This window comes from Cyrtonyx montezumae, unplaced genomic scaffold (genome assembly GCF_038088225.1).
Source record: "Cyrtonyx montezumae isolate F1298 unplaced genomic scaffold, pur_monq_1.0 scaffold_17, whole genome shotgun sequence".
Classification (NCBI taxonomy): domain Eukaryota; kingdom Metazoa; phylum Chordata; class Aves; order Galliformes; family Odontophoridae; genus Cyrtonyx; species Cyrtonyx montezumae.
The window spans coordinates 21330985-21358281 of record NW_027071903.1 but is presented as its reverse complement, the minus strand read 5'-3'; the positions used below and the strand labels follow the sequence as shown (position 1 = coordinate 21358281).

The following is a 27297-nucleotide window of genomic DNA, read 5'->3' as shown; positions in this document are numbered from 1 at the left end:
CCGGGACAGGTGTGTGGGCCGCACCAAGGTCACAGCTTCCACCGTCACAACAAAGTCGGAGGCAGCACCACCTCCCTCCCATCCCTGAAGCCTCTTCCCAGCAGCCCCGGCCCCTCCCCGCCCTCTCCCACACCACCACACGCCTGGCTGCCCTGATACAAGTTTATTACATCGTCGTAATGGCACTGCAGGAGTAAGATAGTCATTAGAGCCTTAAAACCCAGCCTGAAAAATATACATTTATAGTGTCGTTAACCCCCTTTACTCTTCACCTACTCAGGGCTGGTTGGAAAGCAGGAAACTCGTTTCTCTTCAGTAAGAAAATATATGTTACTAAATGAAAAATATACAGTTAGAAGAGTAACTGGCTTGTAAGCTGCTCGTTTGGGGGTTACACCTCTACCAGCACTGAAGTGTTTAACTAGGGTTCATTCATGTGTAAAAGAGGTATAGTGTATAAAAAGGCAAAGTTCAGGTATGCTTGTCTGCTTGGTCCAGTTAAGAAATGGCCTTGGCTTCGGGTAAGAACGCTTCCCAGTACTTCACCAGCTGCAAAGAGGAGGAGGAAAGAGTCAGGAGCCAGCACGGCTCACGTGCATCACGAATGAGCTTTCAGCAGATGCGAGAGCGATTTTAGGGGCTGAGGATGAGCTTCCACCCTTTCCAACACACACAGCTCTGCATCCAGGCATCCCCTGGGGTACAACACTGATCAAGTTCTCTCTCGCTCTCGGGATGCCCCTCCAGGGGCTCAGGCTCCAGGAGTGAAGGAGGGCTGGCAGGGGGCACTCACCTGCTGCTGAGAGTTCAATAACGTCTCCAGGTACTTTGTCACATGGTTTCTGAAGTCCTTGGACTTCTCCTTCTGCAAGAGACATTTGCAGAAGTGAGCACAAAGCTGCAGCAACCTCTGAAACCCTCACATCTTTGTGGGGAGGACAAAACATAGGGCAGATCCTGATGATGCTTTGGAGGACCCCTGCAGAGCTGCATGCTTTGAGCAGAACCCCCCTTTAGCCCCAACCAGCTGCTCTGCAGCACTGATGCCCCATTCAAACACATCTGCATTTGCAAATATCACCAAGAGCCAGGAGAAGCACACGCCGAGGGCTGGGGCCAACCTACCTCAAACCGGATCACTTCCTTACGGATCACAGCAGAAATGCGCTCGAAGTCCCTTTCGTACTGCGTCACACGAGACTCCCACTGCAGAGAGAGGCAGAGTGCAGTTTGCAGGGCAGCAGAGCTTTTTTTGCTCACTGTCTGAGTGGTTTTGCTCAAACCCGACTGCTCAAAGGCAAGGGGCCACAGCACGCCTCACCTCTGAGATCTCCTCCTTGGCCTGCTGCAGCTTGTCGGGTTTGTTGGCCCACAGCAGCCTGGCCTCCATCTCCCTCTTCTTCTGCAGCATGGTCTGGGCATCCTGCCACCGCTGCCAGGTCTTCATTCGCTGGTCAAAAGCTCCCTGAAAGGAAGGAGGAGGGGCTGGGCTGGCACATTCCCAGACAAGCACGGGGCTGTGCCCTCAGCACATCTCTGATGGCTGCAGGGCACCGCTGACAGCAGACCTGAGTGTCTTCCCCGCTGCTCAATCAGGGAAAGGGCAGCTCTGAGGCCTCCCTCAGTGTGGGGCTGTTTATTCCTTTTGTCAGAACAGCCAGAGCAAGGAAACGCCTCTGCTAGCCCCACGCTGCCTCTCCAGCAGAGCACTGACCACAAGTCACAGCAGAGCACTCCAGCACCTGCCAGACAGCATTTCTGTGAGCCACCAGCCCAGGCAAGGAAGAGCTGTCAGACTTCTGAATGCATCCAGACATAGTGGGGAAGAGCTGGAAGAGCAGAAAGCAGCGTGTGGTAGCCTGGCCAGGACGGAGCAGCCAAGAGGCAGGTGAAGGCTGTAGCAACATTACAGCTTCTTCCAAGAACGTGCCTACCCCAGCACTATCAGTAGTCTTCGTCCTCTGCAGTACCCATCGTATCTCCCTGTTCTGAGAGCAGCAGACCAAGCAGGCTGCATTTTGGCCTCTGCAGTCTCCAGCTAGGGCAGGAACAAGACAGCCTGCCAGACTTTTTTGTCAAAAAGGGAGCTTGTTTTGTTCAGCCTCCAGCACTGAAGCCTGCACACCAGGCAGGCAGACTTCAAGACCTGGTCTGCCCTATTTGCAACACAGGTTACCAGCTTACAACTTCTGCAGCAGCTGCAACCTTCTGCCCTGGAAGGGCTAGGCCATCTACAAGCCATGAACTTGCCCCATATCCCCTCTGGACAACGAGAGCACAGCCAGGTCTCACCTGTCCCATGTTCCTAACCCAGCAGCAAGTTTGCTTTCTGCACTCTGGAGGGACCAGAGATGCCATGCTCTCTGCTTGCTTTTGCAGGACCAGCCACTTCCTGGCACACCTAAGCCTAAGATCTATGCTAGGATCAGTGGTTTTGCCCTAGAGGTTGGCTCTGAGGATTGCCCCAGAGGAGTGCTTACCCTTACAACTGAGAGGAGGCGGATGTAGTCTCCCAGGAGCTCGGCCAGGATGAAGAAGTCATTGTTAGCCTGTTCCTGGTGCAGCTGTTCAATCTTCTCTTCCACCTCAGCCAGCTGGGACAGTGCTCGGGACAGGGCCGTGTTGTCCTCGGAGCTCCCCAGCATGGCCAGACTCTTTGCAAACTGTGCTGTATTCAATGCTAGCTCTAGTGAACAGAACAAAGGAGTCAGCTGTGGGCTCTGCTGCACTGAGTGCTCCACAAGGAAAGCCCTGACCTAGAGCTCAGCTATGGGAGCTGCTTTTCTGTAGCCCCCAAAGATGCCAGCTAGCAGAGCCACCTGAGAGCTGGCAGCTTCTACAGGACAGGAGGAACCCCAGCCAGGAAGGAGAAGGGAAGCAGCAATGGGAGGACAGGCACAAGTTTGCAGATGTCAGCCAAAACATGCAAAGGGAAACATTCCTGTTCCCTAGCAGAGGACAGCTCTGCTCTGGTTTGCTACGGCAGCTCTCACCCGCCAGGCTCACATTCTAAGTCTGTACAACTGGACAGAAGTTGTGGCATTATCATTTTTACTTCTGTCTCCCAGGACAAAGAGGCCAAGAGACTAAGAGCAAGGAAGCACTGCCATATCTGCAATATTGGAGGATGGTTGGACTAGATGATCTTGTAGGTCCTTTCCAACCTTATGAACCTATGAACCTATCTTTTCACAAGGCTTAACTCTTACAGTCCAAGCTACAGAGCAAGCAAAACCAAGATTGTTACCTTTCCTGTGGTTCACAAGTGTTTCTACAACAGCATGCAGCTTCCGCAGCCGCTGCTCCTCACACTCCACCTCCTGCAGCTTCTCCTCGAACCACTGAAACAGACAGACCCAGAGCTGGTTCCTACATTATCTACATGGCTGCAGAGCTGTCCATGCATCCCTTCCCAATGGGAACACGCAGCAAGGACAAGGACAGCCCACAGACATCCAAATACTTACTATGTCCGATTCATTCATCTTAATGGTCATTTTACTGACAGCATCGGTTGCTTTGTTGAACATCTTCAGTATTCCTGCTCCACTCAGGGCCTGGGTGCCTATTGCTCTTGGCAGCTACAGAGAAAAAGAAAAGTTTGCTTGGCCAGGGGATGAGAGTCACTGTGAGCATTAATAACAGTGTGCTAAGGTGTTTCCATGCAGTCTGTTCCTATTCCAAAGCCCTCTAGCACAGCATTAGGCAGATGCTAAGTTTTGCATGGTCACGTTTTCCTCACAAGTGAAGGGAGCACACTTGCCACACAGCCTGGCAGTCAGCTCTCCATATCAGCTGGGCATCGGGCTCTGGTCCCCTCTGACCTCCACACAGAAGGCATTTCAGAATAAAGACAACTCCTGCTCTCAACGTGTGCCCCTGTGGTGGTGTAAGCAGGCTTGGCCACAGCTTGTTATCAGCATACGGTGCTCACATATGCACCAATGGACACAACAGGTCCTGTTTTCCCCATCACTAGTTAAGAGCTCCCACCCTGCTGCTTCTCACTGAGCACTGCAGCACTGTGCCCCCTTACCTCCCTGTGCACTGCTTCCCCCTGCATGCCCAGGTACTCGCAGCCGTTAGCCCACACTACTGACCTCCTCCTTTTCCAAGAACTCCCTGACATCTGGGTCCTGCAGCATAGTTGGATGGCTGACAACTCTCTGTAGGTACCTGGGGAGAGGAACACACTGCTAGTTACCTCCACAGGAGCGTGGCTCCGAGCCGCCTTGGTGAGCTGCAGCACACACAGGTGAGCTGCAATACACTTCTCTGCTTGGAAACAGCAGCTCGGGAGCTGACGTCAGACCCAGCAAGACGTTCTCATCCTCCCACCAAGAGTCCTCCCTCCCTGGGGACTCCTGTGAGACAAGTCTGCACCTGCACCAGTATTCACTATACCAAGGTTACTTGATAACTGATGAAGATTCAGTCTTACATCCTTTTATGATGACACTTCTGAGGCTGAAGCTGGAGGTAAATGGCATCCTGCTGCTACCTACAGCAGTCAGAAGGGGTGGCTGTACAGTTCAACAGAGAGTGAGTTGTTTCTCACCTGATCTACCCTGTTTGTGTCACTACTTAGCATCCAGATTTTGGAGCTCCTGAGACAGATCAGTTATCTCCCTGCCTTGTCAGAGTTCAGCCAGATTCGGGCAAGGGCCAGCAAGAGTTTTTGAAGCACAAGACAGTTTCAGAGTCAAAGCAACTCTGTAGTTGCAATTCTTCAGTGGCCTCTAGGTTCCCTCTAAGCCTAGAAGCAGACTGCTTTTCTCATGTAGGGAGGAGACTGCAGCCAGTCTGACCTTTCTGAGGTCCCTTGCTTGGTTCAGGCACGAGGGGATAGCTGTTGGGATCTGTACCTCTCTAGAGCAGCCCGTCTCTTTTCTAGGAACTCTGCAGAGGAGGAGTCTTCTTTCCCAACTTTCACTTTGGTCATTCCTAGCACAGAAGGTAGGTGCAATTAATGAGTGGCCTCAAACTGAATGCACACGGTAGCAAGGTCTGTCACAAAGCATACAGACTATCAGGGTGACAAGAGAGAAATGTGACCTTGCTTGAAGAGCTACTTGGAAAATTAACATCTGCTTATACCTACATCTAGCAGAAATCTATGCCCAGAAAAGAGGCAATGCCAAGTGAGACCAGAACACTTACAGGTCTGGACCCAAGTGAACAGAACAAGTCAGTGACAGTGCAGTGATTTCACTCTGCTCCAAGAGGATGTGGAGCCACTCATCAACTCTAACAAGGCTTGAAGCCCAGAGCTCCGAGCAGGGAACCAGCAGAGCTCAGTTGTATCACAGAACTCACATTATTTTATGCACCTACTTCCTCTGACTGCTCTGCAGCTTCCCTCTCAGCTTGGAGGATGCAGGCAGGCCCATCTTTGGGGCACAAGGCTCAAATCAGAAGGACCAGATCTAGAGCAGCACTCTGCTCCTCCACCACTCACCTATGAGACTCTTCTCTGGCGGTGGAGGCACGATGAACCCATTTTGGGCATGCTTCTCCGACAGCTTCTCATAGAGACCCAGAAAGTCACTGAACCTCCTTTTCACTGAGAACTGCTTGCTCCTGAACATTGGCATGCTCGTCTGGGGGAAGAGACAAGACTCAGGTCAAACCCACCCAGGGAAGCTTGCCCATGCATGTACTATGTACACTGTCATTTCTGGGAGATGGAAACAGGACATCCTGAGCTCTGTGGGATTTGTGGAACACACGAGACCGAACTGAGCAAGCTGTGGCCTATGTTTTCAGCAAATCTCCTCCCAACAGCTCTCCTTGGGCTGAGCAGCAGTGTAAATCCACTACATAACAGAGCAGCTGTTACTGAGCACACAGGCTGCCTGCTAAGACCTGCCCTTTGTCTAATCCCACCATCCCTGCTCCCCACAGGTTACACATTAGGCTGCAGAGGCCATCAGCAGCTTTCAACTGTGTCTGCAGAGCAAAGCTACCAGCTAACAAATCTCCCAGGTCCCTGCCATGCACCCACAGGTTTGCATAGCAAGATGCAGTGCCTGTAGCCCAACAACTGCTGGACAGACAGCTAGGAAAGGCTTTTAGAGCACAGAGATGGGCCCCAAAGCAGGAGATCAGCTGTGAAAAGCTTGATGCCTTGTGACTAGCTCCAGAGAACAGGTCCTGACAAGAGATTTTTCGGGAAGAGCTGCAAGCAGGTGAACTTAATCTGAAACAACCATCAGTGCAGAACCATTAGCAAAAGACACAGCATCTGGGGCTCTCCCTAGCAGGTGACATTCCTGCTGGTCATTCCAATGCTGAGCAGAGATACCAGCTGAAAAGGTCTCCTTCCAAATAGACACAAACCTATTTCAGAGGCTAGGCTCATCCTCTGATATGTAAGCTGGCATTATAACTCATGAAGCCACATAGATTCAGACCTCCCATCTATCTGGATCATCATTGGCTTGACATGAAAAGGAAAGGTCAGTCCAGCTACCTTAGACTGGGGGAAAAAAATGACAAGTTAGACATACCTGTGTTGATACTTTGTAGGCTACATATGCATTCATGCCATCCCCTGTGGAAAGCAAAACCACAGTGTTAGCACAAGACTGGCCTTTTGCACCATCACCTGGAGGCTCTGGTGTCTGCAAAGCACCGGGCTCCAGCAATCCCCTGACCTTTGCATGCCTCGGTGATCCTGATCTGAGCCCTGAGCCTGCACGCAGACTCTGAGGCAGCATCATTCAGCAGGATGCTGGAGCTCTGCCCACCAGGCACTTCCCCAGCCTGGCTGCTCAGCCCTCCTTTTCCTTCCCAAGGCAGCCAACGCTGACAATCAGACACTTGTTATGCTGACAGCAATGGGGCTAACTCCACACATCTGCTCAGCATGTCACAATTCAGCAGCTGTGTGGCACATGAAGCAGTCTATTCAGAGGATGCAAGTCAGACGGCCCCTGGCTGCCTGTGGTTTGATCCTGGGACATCACAGCCAGTCTTTTCTCCAGCTAATACAGAAACTCCTTGTCTGGGAAGAGGAGGGTTTACCTGGTAGCCCAAGCAAAGGGCATCCTCACAAGTCAGACACTGCCCCAGTGCACCTCTGATTAGAAGCTGGTGCACCTCCCAGCTCCAGAAGCCATGAGCTGGATGGGATCAGATGGGTTCTCTCTGGACTGCCCTGTGGCTGGCTAAGTTGCTCTGATCCCCACTTCCAACAGAGAGAAAGCTTCTTGCTTCTCATTGCTCCACAGCTGCCAGGGAAGGTTTCACAGCACACCTGATTTCACGTTAAGGCAGCTTTGCCTCTCCCCTGCCAGCTACATACAACTCACCAACTTTCTCTGGGTCACTCACTCCTACAGTCAACTCAAATTTGTCCTCCTGTTCCTCTTCTTCCAGCTGTTTGAAGTAAGCACATAAGGACAGCAAGTTAGAGCTAGAAATCCAGGCTTCCATATGTTACAGTGTGCTTGTCTTACTGCAAAGGCATCTTTGATATTTCAGTCTGGTCAAGGCAATGCTTGGGCTTCACACTTGTGTTGAAGCTGCAAGTTCCAAGCATCCCAGATTGGATTTGTCTTTACAGCAATGCTATCTGCACAAACTAATGCACAAACTGCTCATCACTCAGGCAAAATGATGCTGAGCCCAGCCTCAGCACAACTCTGCACAAGATATAATATTAAAGAGCCTCTGGGCTCTTTTATGTCATTATTTCAGTTCTGATCTGAAACAGGTGAAGTCACTGAACAGATGGCATATTACACTGTGCAGGCACACAGGGATGGAGAACTGTGACAGCAACAGGCAGACCCAGCCCAAACCCTGCTTTACTAAAGGACAGAGGCAGCAAAAACAGTAGTACTGCCTCTGACAGTCCACCAAGGCTTCAGGCTTGCTCAGAAAGCATTACAGTTCCTCATCAGTAAGGTGAAGGTAAAGCACTCTGCCCCACACAGCCTCTTGTTTAAAGTACTGAAGGTGAGAGCTTCTCGGTTCACCAATCAGTTCAGCATCCTGCCCAAGTTCTGTACTGCTTTGCCTGAGTCAGCCTGAGACACTGACAGTACTGCTGGGTCCTCGTGATCTTGGGGTGCCCAGGGCAGAAAAGGAGCTCTCTGCTTGTCACCAAAATAGTACTAATTTCTCAACAGGAAAGGACACAGAATTAGGCCAAGCGCTGCCTGAATGGGCTTGGCAACCAGACCACAAGTTCCTCTTATGTACTCCATGCTTCCAAGTCACTCACGAGACTTTTTTTAAACCCACACGAGAGCAGTTTCAGCACCTACCCATATCTGTGGCCACAGAGGTTGCTAGAACTCAGACCCTCAGATCAGCTGCTCGCTCTCAGCGCTGGAAGCAGCCTGCACCACCTCGCTCCCACAAGAGCAAGGCCGACCTGAGCTCTGCTTCAAGCCCCAGACTGATGACCAAGATAAAGCCAGGGCATCCAATGTGCCAATTACATTAATGACATCATTATATGCAGGTATGTATCTGAGTAAACAGACAGGTTCCTGCCAATTACAGTCCCAAACCAGCACAGCAAGTTGGGAAGCTGAGAGCAGTTCTCACCTCCTCGTAGCTCTTTGGAGGGTTTCTAGAAGAAGAGCTTGCAGCTACTTCTATTGGGGGGACAGGATTGGATGCTTTGGCCAGTTCCTTCTTCTGGTTGTTCTGTGTGCTGTCTAGAGACAACTCTACAGTGGCATCTGTCAAGAGAAGTTAGCAAGGGTCAGCCTCTCAACTTTGGGTTTCTAAAAATGTCAGCATTTTCAGAGAGGCTCACAGGACCTAGGCAGCAACAACAGTCTTAATCAGCATTAAAAAAAAGCTACAGGGAGGGCATCTGTATGCACCAAGCACAGCTTCATACAACTTCGCTGCAGTAAGGGCACCAAACATTTTTGTTAATTGAAACTGAGGCAGACAGCAGTTCCTTGCTGTGTGCTAACAGCAGCTGCACGTTACAAAAAGCTACAGACAAACCGGATTGTAACACTGCACACAGACTGGCTCCTTCCCAAAACACTCATCAACCAGAGGAAGTCAAAGCTTCCACCTGTTACCAGATATCTCCACAACTGACTTTCAGATGCCTCTGCCAGAGGTCTCCTACTCAGCCAAGGAAGAGGATTGCTGGAGAAGGTCCAACCCTCCTCGCTCCCTCCACAGAGGGGTGTGACATTCCCTGTTCCTGGGGAACAGCCACATCTCAGCTAGACATGCTTCCTCTACCTGCACAGAGGGAGGAAAAGTTAGAGAACAAAGGCCCTTCAACTGCGGCCTTGTAGTTTAATAAAAGCTCATTTTTAGGCCTGTTCAGCTTCCAGGCAGTTAATCCTGCTGCATGATTAAGTGAGAGACCTGGAGGAGGCTACAGGACGTCCCCTAAAACATCACAAGTGCTTGCTCAGCTCTCCCAGAGCACAACACAAGCTTGAGAGATAAGGAGCTGTGATAGGGCAGAACAAGCAGCCTAACCACAGGCACATCACACGGAACACAGATGACTCCAAGCTTAGAGTTCAGGAAGCACCAGTAAGTGCTCAGATACAGACTCACCTGCAAATAGGTCCTGATCATCTTGCTCTACACGAACCCCATTCTCTTTGGAGCTGTTGTTCACAGGAAGTAGCAATTCCCTTTTTGGTGCTGGGGGTTTGCTCTGTAAAACAATATAAAGGACACAAACACGCTTTGCTTATGCTGGTCCAGATGCTGCCACACAGAGTCACTACTACAAACCCAGCACGCACAGCAGCCAGAGGCTGCTTCCCTTCCAGCACCCTTCGCAATCCCAGTTGAGTACACAGATTGCAACAGCTCACAACACCTCCAGGAGACCCAGCCCTCCTGTTTGCACACTGGCAGCAGCACCACTCAGGTCAAGTGAGCAGCAGCAGGGAGCCTCAGGTGAGCATGCCAACAACACGAGACCCCTTGAGAAAGCCAGGATGTTGCTGCTGGTAGCACAGACCCACAGCAATTTGCTTCTCAAGTAGGACCCAGCCCTCCAACTCACAGCCCAGCAAGCAGAAGCACTCCCACCAGTAAGCTGTGTGTGATGCCACTCAGATCCTCTGCTCCCACACTGGAGGTGTGGGTAAGCTCCCCAAGCCGATAAGAAGCTCTCTGCAGACAAGGTAAGGGGGGTACTGAAGTCTCCCTGATGAGCCTCAAATGCTGAAGAGGGATATATGCCCCTGGGTCCTCAGTCTGCCTTGGTTTCTAAGAACACAGAAGTACCACGCCCTGCTCTCCACTTCTTGCTATATGAGAGCTGCAGCCTCCTCCAGAGAAACCTATAGTGGCACCCAGCACCTCTGGCACAATGACCACCGGGGCCACTGTCACACCCCAGCCCGGCGCTCACCGCAGGGACAGAGCCCGAGCTGACGGCTCTATCCCCACAGCTGCACGAGGAAACGCTCAAGGACAGAGCACCGAGCATTAGTTATGACAGCTGCTCTGACAACCTCGTTAAGCGCCCGATAAGCCGCTTTAGCCGAGCAGCAGTTTTGTGCTCGGGCAGGCGCGATTCGCGCCAAGGCCTGCGGGCGGCACGGACCAGCGGGCCCCAAGCACTGCTCAGCACGGCGCAAGGGAGGCCCGGAAAGCCCCGCCGCCCCCCCCTCCCCACTCACGGTGCCGGCGAAGATGTCCTCCCCCTCCGTGTCGCTGTCGGCGGCGTCGCCGTCGCCGCAGGACGGTGGGAAGGGCGGGGGCAGGTGCGGCCCCGGGGAGGGGGAGCGGGAGCCGCCGGCACCGCCCGACGCCATCTCCGCGCCGCCGCTTCCGCCCGCGACAGGCGAGACCGGAAGTCACCGCCGTCGGTTAAAACGCGAAGGCGGGGCTTGAGGGCGGGCGGGGCCTCGCGATTGGGTGAGATCTGCCGTCGGCCAGTACGGGGAGCCAATGAGCAGCGCCGGGCGGCTCGGCGGGCACAGCAGCGTGCGCGCCGTTATCCGCCATCCTGCGCCCCCCGCTGGGATAACCTAAGTCAGCGCCGTAGGGAAAAGTGCCCTGCCTCGAGCACGGTGCTGTACGTGACTGCAAGCTGTCCCTGTGCCTCGTTACCTCCCCCGCTCGGGCTGCGCTCTGCTCTGCTGGGAACAGAAAACAGCATTGCCCATCCTTATCTCAAGGGCCTTGCTGCTATCCCTCCCTTCTGCCACGGGGCAGAAACTTTATCAGAGCTCTAAAGCTGCTTTTGGGTCTTCAGTTTCAACGTCCTATAAACAGACAGATGCTTAAATACAGGTGTCATGAACTATTTTTGGCATGCCAGTAATCCACGTGCACAGAACAGGTGCCCTCCAGAGGGACCCAGACAGGCTGCAGTGGGCCCAGGAGTACCTCACCAAGGTCTGCACCCAGCCCGTGAAAGCCCAGCTATCAGCACAAGCTGGGGGTGTAAGGATGGAGCACAGCCCTGCCAAAAAGGACCTGGGGTGTCAGGGGATGGCAGTGGGCAATGAGCCAGCAGCAATGTGGCCTCACAGCCCAGAATGTTTGTGATCGTATGAACTCTCCACCTCGGATTAGGAGAAATGGCCCTGTACAGCTAGAAGTCAGGCAGCCACCACCAAGATATCTAAAGCCTAAGACATTACATCTACTCAGCCCTCAGTCCTAGAGGCAGAGCTGGGGGAAAGCTTGTGGCAGAAACGGCTGTATTAAAAAACAAAGATGATGATCAAGGTGTTCCATCATGACACCTTCAAGACCTCAGCAGGAAGAGGGCCTTTGTCCTCAGCCTTCAGACTGCTCTTCCCATGCACAGATACCTCAGTGTCCCCCCCCATGTACACAGACCTTTCCCCATTCTCTGCTCAGCTCCCTGCCACTCAGATCCAACACAAGCTCTGACACCCCAAACTCCTCCACATCCATTTTCATCACTGCCTTCTCCTTCACCCCTCTTTATCTTCCTTCTGGGTCTTCCCTATTTTATCTGCACTCTCAAATCCTCTCTATTCCCAAGCTGAATCGCCAGGCCCATGCTCCAGCAATGCTCCTCAACCACAGCCAGGTCACTCGCACACAGCAGAGGCCACCCACAGGAGCTGCAAGCACTTGTTAATCACCTTTTTATTTTATTTCAAGTGCTATACACAAACTCACCCCCTGCGGGTGCTCCCAGCGCCCCAGTGCAGAGTGGCCTCAGCACCTGCCAAGCGCTGCCGCAGAGTGTGAGGCCAAAATAAGTTACCCGTGTCCCCAGCCAGCACGTGGCTCACCCAAAGTGCCCAGCACCCAGGTTGTGGTTGCTTCAAAACTCAAAGTCCTTGCATCAGGCCCTGCCCTCAGGATCTAGCATGGCATGGTAGCCTCCGACAGCAGTGGAGTGCACCTGTGGGGAAGGAACAAGGTTGAAGTATCAGGCTTGCCACACCACACTGGTGGCACCCACCAGGAGCCTACCTGCCCAGCCACCACCTGGAACTGTGCCCTAGAGCTTGCCCAGCCAGGCTGCAGCAGGTATTGCCCAGCTTTCTGTCCCCACTTTGATTCATCTCAGAGAGATGGACCCAGAGCACATCAGATCTGCCCGAGTCAAAGCAAGCTTGACGTACTGGCACTAAGGACCATCATAGGGGCAAACTGATCTTACTCCATGGACCTGTGTCTTCCAGCACCGTAGGGGTCTGCAGACTTGCATCTCCACCATTCCTCTCCCAGGGATCAGGTCCCAACAGATCCCCTCTCCCTACAGGGCAGAACGAGGCAGTACTCACTCCATCTTGGCCTCCAGGTGGTGGACAGTTTGCTTGTCCAGGTAGCGGCAGAAGAGTGAGAGGAGATTGCTGGGCAAAAAGAGTGGCTCCACCAGCAAAGCCTTGGGCACTTGTGACAGCTCTCGAGCAACCAGGAATACTGTGTCTGTCCTGGGGACACCAAGAGACAGTGAGTGCCACATTGGTCGGCCAACCCCAGCCCTGCTCATGTGGCCCCATTTCCTCACCATGTCTCAAAGTCCCCAATGTGTGGCTCCAGTGGTGTCTCAGAGGACAACAGTCCCTCACCACGGCTCAGCAGGGAGTAGAGCAAGGAGATACCAAACTGTGGGAATGCACCAGGAAGAGCATCATGGCTGTCTGTCCACCTGTGATGCCTTTTGCATAGTGGACATGCCAACATACCTGGTTCTTCAAGGCCATAGTGAGTGGGAGCTCAGCAGACTCGGGCAGGATCCTGGTCATCTCCTGCAGGACCTCAATTAGCCTGCTGAAGGTCATTCTGCCCACCACCTCATTCAAAGGGCTGTAGAGCAGGGAGAGAGACTGGGCAGGGCAGAGGGGAGAACAGAGATCTGAGAGTGATTGACCCACAGCAGTCCCATCCCCATCCTTGAGTCCTACCCTGATGCCTGCACCCCACCTGCAAGGGTTAGAGGTGATGCAGGGGCCACACTGCACATCCTAGGGATACATGGCCACCAGAACTGCCTTAATGCTTCCTGGCAACCTTCCTCCTTCTCCACTTCAACAGGGGAAGCAAAGCTCTGAGCCTGCTCTCCATAGGCCTCTTCCCACATCAACCAAACCATCCACCCAGTGTTGCTGGTACCCAAGCAAGATAGCCAGCCCCAGGAAAAGTGATAGTAAAAAGCAACCCAACACCCCCTGCCCCAGCTGGAGGTGCTCGCCTCATCTGTCACATCCTTCTTCATAAGGAAGGGCAGGTGGTGGGTGATGGTCAGCAGGATCTTCTCTGCTTGCTCTGGGGTCAGGTGGGGCAGCAGCCGTGCGGTGAGCTTCTTGCCTTTCCGCACACACAGGACCTGCAGGAACTCATCCTCTGCCTCCCTGGGGACGAAGGCTCCAATTGGCACAGACTGAGAGACCTGAAACCCCTCTGCCTATTTAAGAGATGAACCGACATCTCCCTCGCATCTCCAGGAGGACAAGGCTTGTAGAGATAGGGGCACCACAAACGAGGGTGACATGCAGAGGACAGGATCCCATGACTACAGGGAACGCAGCTAGGACCAAGACATGCTGCCCACCCTACTTCAAGCACAGCAAATCTTACTCCTCACTGCTGCAGACTCTGATATTCAGGGCCTGATAGATGCGCCCCACTTCCTGGGCCTTGTGCTCCTGCTCTTCTGTGGCTGAGGACATCTTCCGCTGCATCTCCTCCACCTCCAGCAGTTGCAGGAACAGCTAAAGAAATGACAAGGGATAAGTGGCCAGTTTGGAGCATCTTCTGGATGTCCAAGACACACACACCCAGGCAGACCTCCCCCACAGAGCTCCTTGGACAAGTCTCTGCTCCCTCCCAGCACGCCACAAAGCAGGGCCACTCACCCTCTCAATCCTGTGCAGCGCTCGAAGCCGGTGGCTCCCCGCAGCCTTCAGGAGGGGAGAAAGGAAGGCACAGTTACAGCCAGCACCAGACACCATGGCCGGCAGAGCACTGGGCCAGCTGCTCCCTGGGGATCAGAGTGGCTTCAGGACAAAGACCAACCCTGCATAGTGGCCACAGCCACCACTGGCTGCCCCGTCCCACCTCTATTGATGCCACAAAGAGGACGCCCAGCCCTACTGCATACCCCATCCAATACCCAGAGCCAGGGTAGCTCCTATCACTCCTCCTAAACTTCTCCAAGACCTGAAAGAAAGCTTGGAAACCTGGTGTCTCCTTCACCTACCTCTTCCACCAGGGCATGGTGCACAGCATCAATGGCCCGCCGAGGGCTGTAGCAGGTGGATACAGCAACCTGGCCCAGCGAGCCAGCAATGCGCACCACTGGAAGGAGAGCAGGAGTGTGGTGAGAGCGTGTCCCCCATCCCACATCCCAACCCCAGCCACAGACCCTCACCAGAGTTGTAGGTCTCCACTTTCTGGATGAACGGTGTCACCAGCTTGGGGGGCTCCTGCTTGTTGCGCCCACCCAATAGCTCCTCCTCTGCCTGCTTGTGCTCCAGCCTGTGGTAGTAGGTCTGCAGGCAGACAGGAGAGCAACGTGGGACCGCCCAAGTTCCTCTGCCTCATTTCTGTATGGGGGCCCCAAGACCCCTCACACCTCCCAGCTCCCTAAGGTGGGAATGCATAGCTTCAAGGAGCTGGGTGACCACGGGACCCAACAGACACAGCTCACCTGGTAGTAGTAGTCATCATCCAGGTTCTCACTCTGCAGCTGGATCATCTCCACCTTGACGACCCAGTCCTTCTCCTTGCAGGTCATCAGCCCAGCACAAGGGTCAGCTTTAGGGGACCACAGCTTCTTGGGGGAGATGCTGTCCCAGGAAAGACAACAACCTATTGTGAGCAATCAGAGCCCCCTGAGGCACCCCCAAGCTCCCTGGGACCCCCAATACCTCTGCACTGCCCCGCCCTGCTGCTGCCGCTGGGTCAGGATGCGCTGGTGCTGGGGGTGCAGCTGGGTGAGGTGGCTGGGCACGCTGCAAAAGGACAATGACTGAAGACAATACAGTGGCTCCAGAGCATCCCTGCCAGCCCACTGGGACACCGCTCACACAGGTCTTGGCTCAGCACCCCAAGGGCCACAAGATCCCTTGACCTTCAGACAATAGATGGTGACATGCCCACAGCATGCTGTTCATCCTGACCTCACCCAGACATCTCCTCACTATCACAACCGCAGCTCAGCATCCACACTTGAGCCATCCCCACGATGCTACCAGCTTCTATGGGGGCTGCAGCACCCCTCCCCTGTCCCCAGCCAGGCTTCCCACTTGCCATCCCTGCTACCTGAGGTTAAGCTGGCTGCTGGTGGAGGGGCTGAAGACAGAAGGATCCAGAGAATGAGACACTGGGCCAAAGTGCATGGAAAGAGGCCGTGGTGGGGTGCCAATGGTGGGCGACAGGGGACTGAAAGGGGCTGGAGACATGTACCCTGTGGACTGGAAAGGAAGGGAAAACTGGTCAGGTGCCAGGACACCCTACTTTCACCTCCAAGGGTACCTGGGAGGGATGGCTGGGCTCTACCAAAGCCACATTCCATGCTCCCATCCCTGGACAAGGGTCATACTGCTGCCTGGTGCTGCCCAGGTCCATCAAAGGTGCTCCAACATGCTACCCAAACAGGCACAGTGCAGAAACATAGGGATAAATGTACTTAGGAAGCAAGAGTTATAACTGTCCCCATCAAAGATAGAGAATAACGTCCAGGATGAGACGGAGCTACAAAGGCTACACCTGGGAGATATGCTGAGACATGCTCCGACGTGCCTTCCAGGACACAGCAACACTTGTGGGGTTAGTGGTGCCCAACAGCCCACTCATTTACCTGGTTGGAAGTAAAGAAAGGAGAGGCTCGGCGGGGTGGTGGGAAGGGCCGAGGGGAGGATGTGGAGCGCGGTATTGGAGGCTGCTGCAGGAACAAGGAGACATTACTGAGACCAGCCAGACATCGGTGACGTGGCCACAGCCACAAATCCCAGTTTGGTAGTAGGTCATGTAGAACATAGAAGCATCTCAGAGCTGAGGACAGCTTCTGGAACAGGGAAGGGAGAGGAAGGGCAAAACAAGAGTCCCTGAAAACCTATACCTGCTGGAGGAAGCGCTGGGGGAAAGACTTGGGGGACATCCCTCTGAAATCAGGGCACTTGAGCCGGGGGGAGCCCACATATCCCCTCTGCACAGGAGAGCTAAGGAAGTCAAGGTCCATGTTGGTGGCAGCAGGTGGCCTCTCCAGGACCTGCAGGATGGCTTTGTCCTGCAGGAGAAGATGGCAGAAGATAGAAATGGAGCCTTAGCTACACACCACAACAAAGGACACATGGGAACATCCCAAGGACGCACCTCTAGCATATGGTGGGGTGGGATGCTGCTGGGGCAGGAGCCCCATGACATAGGGTCCACTGCCAGCTAGAAGACAACCAGAGATCAGCACAGGGAGAGGAGGGGCAGGAGACACTCAGCCCCTATCACTAATGCAGGCAGAATGTTTTTACCATGTCCTCTTGGTCAAATTCTGCCCAGTCAGAGACAATCCTGCTATCCAGCACTGCTGAGTCCTGGCTCTAAGAGCAAAGAAGACAGTTAGTGATGCACACTCACAAAAGCACCATGGGTGTGACCTTGGCCCCTCCCAGAACCTCCCCTTGCCTCTCATGGGACACAGCCTACAGTGTGAAGATGAAAGGCAAACAAGGACTGTGCCACCACGTCTGCTTGGGCACTGGGGGACCCCAGGGATTTCACTCAAGGTTCCCTCTCACCCCAACCGGGCATCACCTCCAGTGTGGGCTTGCCCTGTACAGCTCTCATCACTGCTGGGTCTCCCAAGTCGTTGGGCTCCTCCTCATCCTCCTGTTCCTCGACTCCCTGCTCTTCATCTTCTTCCTCCTCTTCCTCCTCAGAGCCTGTCTGCTCAGCCTCTGTCTCCATCCCACCTTCACCCTGGGGCTCTCCCCGCTCCTCTGCTGTTGGTTGCCCTTCTGCCACTTGGGGCTGCTCCTCAGGCTCCACCAGCTCAAGGCTCCTCCCTGGAGGCAGCAGGGTTTTAGCAGCATCCTCCTCAGCGGAGTCACGATCTTGAAGGAAGAGGCAGAGCACGCTGAGGGGATACAGCCACCCAGACAGATGCCACCCCCCCCCCACCTCAGCACCTTCCTGGGGACCACCTTCCTCACCTCCTCCTCCACCCTCACCCCACCAGGTGCTGGCAGTCACCCCAAGTCCAGGCTCCCCTCGACCTTACCCAGCCCAAACGTCATCTCATTGTACAGGTCGAGCTCCTCATCTTCCTCCGCCATCTCCTCCAGCAGAGGAGCATCCTCCACCAGCAGGTAGTCCTCGAGGATCTGGGGGAAAAAAGCACGAGCAGCAGAGACACCGGCATGCTCCAGAGCGAACACAGCGGCAGCGAGGACAGCCCCAGGGCAGGGCGGGGCGGGCACTCACCACGGGCTCGCCGCCCTCCGCCATGACGCGGCCCCGCCACCCCCGCCGCCCTCTACGGGGCCGCGCTGCCCCGCCCGCCGCCTTTTACGGTTTCCCGCGCTGTCTCTGCCGCGCATGCGCCGTGCCGCACGGCACCGCCCGCCGAAGAGGTGCGCCTGCGCATCCACCGCCCCCTGGGTTAGGCCACGCCCACCCGCGGTCGGGAAAAAGAAAGAGAAAGCGAAAGCGGAGCTCCTGCAGTGCGCAGGCGCGGTCGACCGCTCCGCTCCGGCTCGGTAACCTCTACACCGCGTCTCTCCTCGGATACTGGTGACGCGGCGGGCATGTCGCGTCGCGATTGGCTGCGGGCCGGGCGGGTGTGAGCGAGCACTTGTGGGCGGGCCGGGGCCATTTACCCGAGAAGTGCGGAGCGGAGCGGGGTGGACGGCGTGAGCCATGGGGAGGGCAGCGGTGTTGGTGGCCCTGGTGGCCCTGCTCGGGCTGGTGCAGGCCAAGAGTGAGTGCTGGGGCGGGGCTGGAGCTGTGGGGGGGGGGCGCGGGGTCGTGGGGTCGTGGTATCCCCTTCTTTGGGGTCGTGGGGTCGTGGTATCCCCTTCTTTGGGGTCGTGGGGTCGTGGTATCCCCTTCTTTGGGGTCGTGGGGTCGTGGTATCCCCTTCTTTGGGGTCGTGGTATCCCCTTCTTTGGGGTCGTGGTATCCCCTTCTTTGGGGTCGTGGTATCCCCTTCTTTGGGGTCCCGTCCCCCTTCTTTAGGGCCAGGGTGTCCCATTACTTTGGGATTATGCCCTGTCCGGGGGTGCCCCTGCTCAGCAGCCCTTCATCCCCGCAGTGGTGCCCAAGGTGCAGGTGTACTCCCGGTACCCTGCCTCCGCGGGCACCAAGAATGTCCTCAACTGCTTCGTGGCGGGCTTCCACCCACCCAAGATCACCATCACGCTGCTGAAGGACGGCGTGCCCATGGAGGGTGTGCAGTACTCCGACATGTCCTTCAATGACGACTGGAGCTTCCAGAGCCTGGCGTACGCCGACTTCACACCCAGCAGCAACGCCTTGTACACCTGCAAGGTGGAGCATGAGACCTTCGAGGAGCCGCAGATCTTCAAGTGGGGTACGGCCTCATCCTCCCCACGTGGTGCTGCCAACCCTGGTGGGTGGCCCATGGCTGTGAGCCCGTGTTCTGGGCCCTGACATTGGTTCTTTGTCTCCACAGATTCTGAGTACTGATCTGTGCCCAGGATGAGCGTGGTGAGTGATGCAGTGCTTGGTGGGTTAGATCAACTCAGATGCTGATCTGAGTTGCCACTGCCCCTTCAGCTTCTCCCCAGCAGCCAGGAAAGCATCTCCACAGGACCTGGAAGTTGCCCTGTTTGGAAATCCCCTTGCCTTGGGGAAGGCAGGACGCTTATCCTGCAGTGGGCGTGGCAGGAGATGGCTGTCAGTTTGGTGTGAATAGAGTTTAACCCCTGATGGAGAAAACTGGAGAGATATGGCACAGCTGAAAGAATCGCAGCGCAGCTTGAAACTGAAACTCCTTTGTTGAGAGCTCTGGTTGAGGCTGGTTAAACGTTGACTGTACAAGCTCAGCCTTTTCCAGGCCTTATGGGAAATGCTCTCCCAGTTGGTTCAGGGAGAGCACCACTTTTGGACTGAGTCACGAGTCACGTGAGATCTGTAAATGAGGCAGGAGGGGACCCATCAGGCTCTCGTCGAGGTGCAGAAGGATCAGAGTGCTTTATCTGTTTTCAAAAATCCTTTCAAGCTGCTCCTGCAAAGGCTGGGAGAAGTGTTGGTATTCAGGGACAGGAGGAAATAGAGGTGATGTGACCAGGCAAGGAAAAGGGAGCTCTTGATTAGCAGCACAAAAGCCTGTAATACTGAGGTGTGGGAAAGGCTCCAAAAGCGTTGGCAGAGTGACTGATATCAATCTTCTCTCTCCCATGCAGGTCTGAATTCTGCATTCCAAGTTGAAATGAGCTTGAGCTTCTGTCCTTCCTTTGCATCACACTTCTGGGTAGGATGCCGAAGAGCAGGTGTCTCCATGAAACTCCTCTTTAGGATGCTCTCCCCTAGGGTTAGCAGCAGCAGTCTGAGCTCTGGGCTGTGATCCTAGCTTTCTTCACTGCAATTAAGGCTCTGAGGGATTACGATGTGAGGAAAAGCGTGTGCAGCGCAGGGGAGATGCTGCTGGAGATCCCCTGACCTGTTGCTTTGGATAGAGGGAGTTGCAAAGCAAGCTGATCGGGGTTGGAATTGTGACAATTTGTAATGCAAATTCACACCTTCAAAACTTGTGCATAACTACCCCTCAGAAAAGGAAAGTAATTAATGGCAACAATAAATGAACCCTACTCTGTAACAGCTCTTCTCCATAAACAATTGCTGCAGCTTGTGTTAAAACGCTTTTGACTTAAAGCAGTAATTCCGTCTCGCTTTATTTGGACTCATAGCTCTCAGTGTCTGCACTACCAAATAGATCTGTTGGACTTTCCTGCTCTGAACTGTATGCTCATTTTACCCAAAGAATACCCCAAAAGATCAAACGATGATTTTCAGGGCACTCCCTCACACACACTCCCCCCTCCCCCCTCTCTCCATCTTTCCCGCCGCCTCGCGCTGCCCTCAGCCTCCCTGCCGCCATGTTTGAGGGCCACCGGGCCTGGTTCTCCCGCAGCGTCCAGCCTGGCCCCCAGCAGCTGTGGGGTGAGCCCTGCGCATGCAGTGGGATTCACGGGGCAGTCTTGGGGTGGGGGGACATGGAATGGGGTGGCACACCGGAGTGGGGGAGTCACAGCATAGCGTGGGGACATGGGGTGTGTGGGGGGGGTTGAGCTGCGGCGCGCAAACCTACTGCGGCACACGGACACACTGGAGCACAGGGACACATCGGGGTGGGGACGTGCTGAGGGGTGAGGGCACCGTGGGCTGCGTGCCCATGTGCTTCAGTGTAGAGACACGGGGACTGTGGGGATGTATGTGGGCACGCAGGGGTGTCCCCTTCATCCTCACCGCACTCTTCCTCCCGCAGTGGCTGGTGGAGGGCTGCTCACCCGCTGGCAAGATGCCGAGTACCTCTTCAGCAGTGATGCCACTCACCCCGATACCCGCAGGTTGGCTCTGTTCCCCCTTAGTGCCCCACTCAGGGTTTGCCCTCTCTGCTGCTCGCTGATGGTGTGCTGGTGGTTTGTAGGGGGCAAAAGGCAGTGAAGTGCAGCTGATGTCAACGCTGGCATTAATGCTGATGTTGCCTGGTGGTGGGGACACTGTTGTGCGGCTGCTGCACAGCTCTTTGTGGGAGAGCAGTCTGCATTCACACCAGCAGAAATAAAACCCACCTAGACTTAGTGCTGTGCAAGTCCTCTGCACAGAGCCAGCTGATAAAGGACACCTGCAATTGGGTGAATGGAGGCAGTGGCTGCTTTGGGACACACTTGCTGTAAAAGCCTGAAATCAAACTGCCATCATCCCAGGGCTATGGGGCAAACAGGGAGGTAACCACAGGCCAAAAAGGAGCAGTCAAAAACAACAAGGAAATAACAGAGTGCAAGCACTGATTCCAGAGGTGAAACTCTTTCGGTTTGCCTTGTAGTTGTGCTTACCTTTAGAAACCGCCCCTTTTCTTTGCCAGCATTCATGAGAGCCTGGAGTACCTGGATGGCAGAGCTACAGTGTTCCACTCCTGTTACCTCTCGGCATGGGCAAACAGCAGCGCTGCCAAGCAGCAGCCCATGGCTCTGGGGCACTTCGTGCTGCCCCCAGCCTGCCTGCAGGAAGGTGAGGGGCAGTGCCCCTTCCCCCAACCCCGAGGGGGGAATTTCCTTGTGCTGGGAGCACTGCCTCCTTCTCGGGGCTGAGGAGTTGGTGCCCCATCTCAGTTGGCTGCTGGGCTGCTTTTACACTCACTTATTCTTTTGCTCACGGCAGAAATCAGGAGAAAAATTGGTAGATTTCTTTGGGAGCAGATGGATGTTACCCTTATGGAACAGGTATGTGAGAAATGTCAGCTTCTAGCACTGCTGCCCAGAGCTGCGGGTGCCCCATCCCTGGAGGCACCAAGGCCACAGATGGGTGCTGGGCAGCCTGAGCTGGGGGCAGGCAGCCCACACGGGGCCGGGGCGGGGGGGGCCCTTCCAACCTGAGCCATTCTGTGATTCCGGGGCTCCTTTCTTTCCAAATCACTGAGTTCCCACTGCCTGCTGTCTTCTTGAGGTCATTTCTCAGTACTTTACAAGCAAAAAGTATTAGTTAGTGGATTTAAAACCTTCTTGTGCATGGTGCACCGCTTTAAATGAACTCTGCGCTGATACTCGCAGCCTGAAGAAAATCTGTCCGATGAACCAGAGACAGTGAGCAAGGACTGCGAGCAAGGAGCTGTGGAGGATGCATGGAATTCATCTGAAAGGTATTTCTGGCCATGGCAGGGGGTGTCCTCACCTGTTAGAAGATAGCCTAAGAGAGTGACACGTAATTCTCCCAACACAGCAGTGAAGGAAAGAGGGGCTCAAGAGTATCCAGCCAGGGGGAGGTTCCATGCCACACGCTTCAGGAATACCCCATAAAAAACATGGTGACAGGTAACGTGCAGCTTGGGCAGGCCTCTGGGAAGTGGAAGATAGCCTAGAAATGGCTGTGGGTCCCGATGGAGCCAGGCCTGCCCCCAGGGATTGCTCCCTACCTACCTGCCAGACCCAAAACCTGCTCAAATTCACCCAAAAGATTGCCCTGGGTTTTACTGACACTGCTGTTTCTGATGGCTCTGCACTGCTCGTTGCTGTCTTGACCTGCATGGTGCGTGCAATCACCAGAATCGTGCTGGTACAGAGGTCCACCCCCGTAGATTGTCCCTCACTGCTGATACGCATTCTCAGTCATTACAGACTCCTGAGAGCACAGCCAGCTTTAGTGTACCTTCCCACCTTCCGTAGTTCCACTTCACCCAACAGTCGCACAGGGCATTAAAGCAGTGCTGTGTCCCCAGGCATCGCCTGCGCCCGCGCCATGAGGAAATACAGCGGAGAGCTCCGCGATTTCACCCCCGGCACCGCGGGCTACACAGCCTACTGCGTTCCTAGTGAAGTCAGCCTCTGCCCCGAGCCCAAAACTAGGAAGAAAACTCTTAAGTAACGGGAGGCTGTTCTCAGCAAAACCTTAACTGAGTGCTGCCAGCAGTCAGCCAGGTACGGTTTTGAGCTCTGATCAGCAGCCGGGTTGCTCCACGTGTTTGCCCTCGCCTTCCCGCAGATGGAGCGTTCTTCCAGGGGGCAGTCCGCGTTCTCTCCGTGTTTTAGTTACAGTGATTACTGAGCTGCAAATTCCGAGTTAAATCCCTGCGCTGAGGGAGCTCAGCCATCCCCGTTTGGTTTATCCTGCAGACAGCTCAGTGCACTGCCTGTGTTCTCTGTCAACGTTTTTATTCCTAACTATTGAAAATTCTGTAGCATAAATACAGGTGCATCCCCCAGTGAGCAAACCCTCTGCCTTTTTATTTCTGCGGGGTACTTCACACAGTCTGGTGGCTGCCAATAGTCGCTCCCTCAGAAGAGCCTCTGGCTCAGGGCCTCCAGGGAGCCCTGTGGGTTCTGAGCATGGGCCCTGAAGTTCTCCTTAGCAAAAGCCATGTAAACTGCAGGCTTGAACACAAGTGCTACCAGTGACCACACAAAAACAGGGAAGGAAATGGATTGAGAAGCCTTGCTCTGCTGGAAGAGCCCAGCAGGGATTGGTGGATCCTCTGGATAGCAGGATGGGCGTTGCAGGATAAATGCAGCCCTCCCCAAGGACAATAGTAGGAGATGGGCAGTCCTCCTGGGGGCTTCAGGGCCTGTCTCTGTATGGGCTTTCACCCCCAGACAGCACTCTGCTCGGCTCAGCTCATTCCCCTTGTAGAAATAAATAAGACTTTTCTCATCCACCTAAGCACAGAAAGTGAGAAGCGTGGTCAGAAAGGCAGCTTTTATTCTGGCACACAGCACGACCCGGTGAGCTGTACACTCAAGGCCAGGAAGCACTGAGGGCACGCCAGGCTCACCCCCTCCCAGCCACACACCACCACCCCGACATCAGTAAGGACGCTGCCAAGGGACAGCTCTGCACCTCACCCCCCAAACAACCAGCGAGGTGGCAAGTGCTCCTCACGCTGTGACAGCTCGGATGCGGCACGCAGGGAGATGCGGCCCTGCGCTCTGCGGTGTGCTGTCAAAGAACAAGCAGGCCGAGTCGGTTTCCCACGTTTATTGTAAAAGCAACAGAACGAGTGCCTCAGAGAGCACCTCGTGGCGTTTTGAAGTTCATCCCCACGGTGGGCTGCGTGACCTGCAGGTTGGACAGGCTGCCGAAGTCCTGGAAAAGAGCCCGGGGTCAGCGGTGTACCCAGACCCCTCTGAAGGAGAAGGCAGAGCCCTCCCAGACGCAGGCATGGGATGTTCCAGGCTGCCAGCGGCCTCAGGAGCACCGCTGGGGTCACCACCTGGGCTGGGTTCCAGCAGGCAGCAGCATGCTTCAAACTACTCACCAGGAGCTTCAGCATTTCCTTGGTGTCCGGGTCCACTTCGATGATCTCCTGATCAAGAGCAGAGACCTGGGGACAGAAGACAGTGGAGGTTTGGCTGTGCCGCAGGAGGAGCCGATCCAGTGCCCCCACCAGAGCAAGCCAGGAGGAACCCGACCAGAACACCTCACAGATCCCCCCTCCAGACCCAAATCTCCATCTCTATGTGCTCCCTTGCACTGTGGGCTACAATGCACCTGTAAGCAACAAGTATGTTCAGCCCACACGCTGCAGCACCAATGCTCTGTCCCTGCTCAGGAGCTGTGACCTGTCCCAGGCAGTGATCACAGCCGACACCTAGGGGCTCTGAGAGCACCTGCACAGCGCTGCTCCCTCCCAGACACCAGAATCACAGAACTGTAGGGGTTGGAATGGATCTCCAGAGATCACCGAGTCCAACCCCCTGCCAGAGCAGCTCCCAGCCCAGGTTGCACAGGTAGGCGTCCAGGTAGAGCCTGAACATCTCCAGAGGAGACTCCACCACCTCTGTGTGCAGCTCCAGTGCTCCATCACTGCACTGGGAAGAAGTTCCAGCACCCATTTACGCAGAACTTCCTGTGCTTCAGTTTGTGGCCATTTCCCCTCATCCTGTTGCCACACACAGCTGAGCAGAGCACTGCAGGAGTGAGAAAGCACCCCAAGCCCTTTCACTGGGCTCATCACCCCATCCCGGCCTACAAAGCTATCTTCTTTCCTGGATTTCAAATAAGCAAACCAAGCACCAGCAACCTGGGAGAGCTGAAGGGCACAACGATCAGAGTGAACGCTGCTTTCATGCATTACAGCATTACAGGAGATCCGGAAGCAAAGCCGATGTCCGAACGCTACAGGGTTTGAGAGGGACAGCACGGACCCAACCAAACACGGGAAACGCTTTCGGATTCCTCTCCCTGCACTATCAATGACCGGGCCACGCGCCAGACCGCGATCACTTTCGAATGCAGGTTCAGAGAGCCCGGGACAGAGAGAGGGTCCCCGAAGTGGTAACTGCAGCAGCTGCTCAGCGCGACCCGCCCTCCAGCGGCACTCGCAGCACGGTGGCTTCAAGCCGCACTGTGCGCACACGTCGTTACCGAGCCCGTTTTACACCGGGAAAAGGGAGGGCGGAGCCGTCCGGCCGCCTACAGAGCCCCCAACGCCCGACGGAACGCCGTGCCGGGCCCCGGGCTGCCCCACCTCCGCCCCGTACCCAGCCCCTCCGGTGCCCCCAAAGCACCGCTGCTCAGGACACGGCCCCGCGCCCCGAACCCGCGTGAGCGCGGCCGGACGCACCTCGGGCACGTAGTTGTCCCGGCGCTCCCTCTCCTCCTCCTGCAGTTTGATGGAGATACCCCGGACCGGGCCCCGCTGGATGCGCTTCATCAGGTGGGTGACATACCTGCGGGACGGGCGGCGTCACGGGGCGGGGGGACACGCACGCACACGCGCGGGGGTGACCCCGGGAGCGCCGGGGCCGAGCACGGGAGGTCCCGCCGCCCCAGGCCTCACCCCGCGATCTTGTTGCGCAGCTTCTTGCTGGGGATGATGGCGATCTCCTCGCACACGCGCTTGTTGGTGTGGAAGTCGTTGCCCAGACGGGTGTAGTACTTCTCAATGATCACCCGCGCCGCTTTCTTCACCGTCTTCGTCCTCACGCGTCCCTGCGGGTACACGCACCGCTGGGCGCCCGCCGCCCTCCGCCCCTACGGGGCCCGCCGCCCCCCCGGCAACCCGCCCCGCGCCCCGGAGCCCCGCGGGGAGAGGCCCCGGCGGCGGATGGCGGCGGATGGCTGCGGCCCGCACTCACCATGGCTGCGGCGGCCGCGGACAGAGAGAGCGCAAAGGAAGGCCGGAAGCGAGAGGGGACGTCGGAAGCGCGCGGGCGCGCACAGCGCCCCCTGGCGGCCCGGAGGACGCGCGCGGCTGCAGGACCGGGCCGGAGGGGGCGTGGCTTCGTGCCCAGCCCCGCGCTGCTGGGGGCGGCCGGAGCCACGAAGGCCCCGCATTGGAGGCGGGACACCACCCAGCGCAGCCACGGCCCGGGGGCAAAACCAGGAGGGAAGCACGGGGCCGCTGTGCGCCAGCCCTAAGCTCACGCGTGACAAGGGAAGGAGGGACAACAGGCCGCGCCTCCAGGGCCACGGGACACCCTCACGTCGGAAACCCGAGAGCCCCGATGGAGCACGCAGGGCTTGGTCTCAGCCCTTGAGCATGCGGGGAGCGGCCCTCCATTGATCGCCGCGTGGAGGAGGGAGCTCCAGCTGGAGCCCACGGCCCTCCCAGGCGCCGCTCCCGCATGCACACCCCTCCCAGCAGCAGCAGGGCTATCCCACCTCCACGAGATGCCGACGGCTTTAACCCGCGAGCAGAGACCCCATTCCCAAGGCACACATGGGCAGAAGGGAGCACAGAGGGCTTTTTGCTGCAACGTGTTTATTATGTGCCAAAAACTACACCACAGCTTACTCCACGCATCTGTAGGAGAGTGCAGTCTTGCCTGCATATACTACAATGAGGTAGAGACTTCACACACAGCTTCACGAAAACCCCACAAAGAGCAGCTGGGATATGCAACAATGCAACATCAGCTCAGCAGGAGAGGGAGAAATTATGACACTGGTTCTTTGGCACACAGCTTCTGATAGAGGGGAAAGTAAAAACAAAAAATATCTCAAACCCCAGCAGCATTTCAGTCGGCTGCACCATTACTTCATACGTTTCCGGAACGAAAGGAAGAGTACTGTCCCCTCTAAGAGAAAGGGCTCCTACGAACCTCCATCTGCCCACCGAAACGCAGCCCTTTTTTAGCTAGTTACAAAAGGAAAGTAAGTCCTGTGACTTTGTGATTAAAAACCTCTATCAACCCCCCTTAAGTGCAACAAACTATTTAAAACTATGTACAGCAGCTC

The 27297-nt window shown here is 55.6% G+C and overlaps 5 protein-coding genes and 1 non-coding gene across 10 annotated transcripts; 2 read left to right on the top strand and 4 right to left on the bottom strand.

Annotated features, from left to right (window-relative positions):
• Nucleotides 1-148: 148 nt before the first annotated feature.
• SNX1 (sorting nexin 1) lies at nucleotides 149-10782 on the bottom strand. 2 transcript variants are annotated; one of them, XM_065733690.1, is made up of 15 exons: nucleotides 10632-10782; nucleotides 9550-9652; nucleotides 8560-8696; nucleotides 7314-7380; nucleotides 6510-6553; nucleotides 5459-5600; nucleotides 4866-4944; nucleotides 4101-4176; nucleotides 3468-3581; nucleotides 3248-3341; nucleotides 2481-2686; nucleotides 1322-1465; nucleotides 1126-1206; nucleotides 794-865; nucleotides 149-549 (listed from the first exon to the last, which is right to left on the bottom strand). In XM_065733690.1, the coding sequence occupies exons 1-15, from the start codon at nucleotides 10764-10766 to the stop codon at nucleotides 499-501; spliced, it is 1545 nt and encodes a 514-aa protein (XP_065589762.1). In that variant the 5' UTR covers nucleotides 10767-10782; the 3' UTR covers nucleotides 149-498. The 2 variants fall into 2 exon arrangements, with proteins under 2 accessions (XP_065589762.1, XP_065589763.1); XM_065733691.1 differs by lacking the exons at nucleotides 8560-8696; nucleotides 10632-10782 and having other exon boundaries at nucleotides 9550-9648.
• A 1295-nt stretch (nucleotides 10783-12077) lies between these two features.
• PATL2 (PAT1 homolog 2) lies at nucleotides 12078-17922 on the bottom strand. 3 transcript variants are annotated; one of them, XM_065733687.1, is made up of 19 exons: nucleotides 17866-17919; nucleotides 17663-17765; nucleotides 17197-17495; nucleotides 16914-16982; nucleotides 16762-16827; nucleotides 16508-16675; nucleotides 16247-16330; nucleotides 15709-15860; nucleotides 15315-15398; nucleotides 15095-15233; nucleotides 14816-14936; nucleotides 14645-14742; nucleotides 14301-14345; nucleotides 14023-14156; nucleotides 13637-13796; nucleotides 13131-13271; nucleotides 12953-13050; nucleotides 12726-12875; nucleotides 12078-12340 (listed from the first exon to the last, which is right to left on the bottom strand). In XM_065733687.1, the coding sequence occupies exons 1-19, from the start codon at nucleotides 17887-17889 to the stop codon at nucleotides 12301-12303; spliced, it is 2175 nt and encodes a 724-aa protein (XP_065589759.1). In that variant the 5' UTR covers nucleotides 17890-17919; the 3' UTR covers nucleotides 12078-12300. The 3 variants fall into 3 exon arrangements, with proteins under 3 accessions (XP_065589759.1, XP_065589760.1, XP_065589761.1); XM_065733688.1 differs by having other exon boundaries at nucleotides 16247-16327; XM_065733689.1 differs by lacking the exon at nucleotides 12078-12340 and having other exon boundaries at nucleotides 12783-12870; nucleotides 17866-17922.
• Nucleotides 17923-18286: 364 nt separating this feature from the next.
• On the top strand, nucleotides 18287-20262 carry B2M (beta-2-microglobulin). Of its 2 annotated transcripts, none has more exons than XM_065733685.1 (4): nucleotides 18287-18361; nucleotides 18695-18973; nucleotides 19076-19110; nucleotides 19809-20262. In XM_065733685.1, the coding sequence occupies exons 1-3, from the start codon at nucleotides 18301-18303 to the stop codon at nucleotides 19087-19089; spliced, it is 354 nt and encodes a 117-aa protein (XP_065589757.1). In that variant the 5' UTR covers nucleotides 18287-18300; the 3' UTR covers nucleotides 19090-19110; nucleotides 19809-20262. The 2 variants fall into 2 exon arrangements, with proteins under 2 accessions (XP_065589757.1, XP_065589758.1); XM_065733686.1 differs by having other exon boundaries at nucleotides 19076-19133.
• Nucleotides 20263-20498: 236 nt separating this feature from the next.
• On the top strand, nucleotides 20499-23118 carry TERB2 (telomere repeat binding bouquet formation protein 2). The gene is made up of 7 exons (XM_065734302.1): nucleotides 20499-20565; nucleotides 20891-20972; nucleotides 21491-21636; nucleotides 21787-21848; nucleotides 22176-22264; nucleotides 22345-22436; nucleotides 22841-23118. The coding sequence occupies exons 1-7, from the start codon at nucleotides 20502-20504 to the stop codon at nucleotides 22984-22986; spliced, it is 681 nt and encodes a 226-aa protein (XP_065590374.1). The 5' UTR covers nucleotides 20499-20501; the 3' UTR covers nucleotides 22987-23118.
• Nucleotides 23119-24078: 960 nt separating this feature from the next.
• Nucleotides 24079-26264, bottom strand: RPS17 (ribosomal protein S17). Its single transcript, XM_065733683.1, has 5 exons — nucleotides 26196-26264; nucleotides 25898-26049; nucleotides 25682-25787; nucleotides 24374-24439; nucleotides 24079-24201 (listed from the first exon to the last, which is right to left on the bottom strand). Exons 1-5 carry the CDS (start codon nucleotides 26196-26198, stop codon nucleotides 24121-24123), a joined length of 408 nt encoding a protein of 135 aa, XP_065589755.1. The 5' UTR covers nucleotides 26199-26264; the 3' UTR covers nucleotides 24079-24120.
• LOC136047314 (small nucleolar RNA SNORA71) lies at nucleotides 25224-25355 on the bottom strand. The gene has a single exon (XR_010622083.1). It is a non-coding gene; the product is annotated as a small nucleolar RNA SNORA71 (small nucleolar RNA).
• Nucleotides 26265-27297: the final 1033 nt, after the last annotated feature.

Coding starts and splice junctions, on each gene's coding strand:
- TERB2 (XM_065734302.1), top strand. CDS start 20,502: ATGTTTGAGGGCCACCGGGCCTGGTTCTCCCGCAGCGTCCAGCCTGGC. Junction 20,973..21,490: donor ACTCACCCCGATACCCGCAG/GTTGGCTCTGTT, acceptor TTTCTTTGCCAG/CATTCATGAGAGCCTGGAGT. Junction 22,265..22,344: donor GCATGGAATTCATCTGAAAG/GTATTTCTGGCC, acceptor CTCCCAACACAG/CAGTGAAGGAAAGAGGGGCT.
- B2M (XM_065733685.1), top strand. CDS start 18,301: ATGGGGAGGGCAGCGGTGTTGGTGGCCCTGGTGGCCCTGCTCGGGCTG. Junction 18,362..18,694: donor CGGGCTGGTGCAGGCCAAGA/GTGAGTGCTGGG, acceptor TCATCCCCGCAG/TGGTGCCCAAGGTGCAGGTG.
- SNX1 (XM_065733690.1), bottom strand. CDS start 10,766: ATGGCGTCGGGCGGTGCCGGCGGCTCCCGCTCCCCCTCCCCGGGGCCG. Junction 4,177..4,865: donor AGACGGGCTGCTCTAGAGAG/GTACAGATCCCA, acceptor TCCTCTCCCCAG/GTACCTACAGAGAGTTGTCA. Junction 1,207..1,321: donor CCAAGGAGGAGATCTCAGAG/GTGAGGCGTGCT, acceptor CTCTCTCTGCAG/TGGGAGTCTCGTGTGACGCA.
- RPS17 (XM_065733683.1), bottom strand. Junction 24,440..25,681: donor GGGACAACTACGTGCCCGAG/GTGCGTCCGGCC, acceptor TTCTGTCCCCAG/GTCTCTGCTCTTGATCAGGA. Junction 24,202..24,373: donor AGGAAATGCTGAAGCTCCTG/GTGAGTAGTTTG, acceptor GCTCTTTTCCAG/GACTTCGGCAGCCTGTCCAA.
- PATL2 (XM_065733687.1), bottom strand. CDS start 17,889: ATGGCGGAGGGCGGCGAGCCCGTG. Junction 16,676..16,761: donor CACCCCACCATATGCTAGAG/GTGCGTCCTTGG, acceptor CTTCTCCTGCAG/GACAAAGCCATCCTGCAGGT. Junction 12,876..12,952: donor ATTGGGGACTTTGAGACATG/GTGAGGAAATGG, acceptor TGGTGTCCCCAG/GACAGACACAGTATTCCTGG.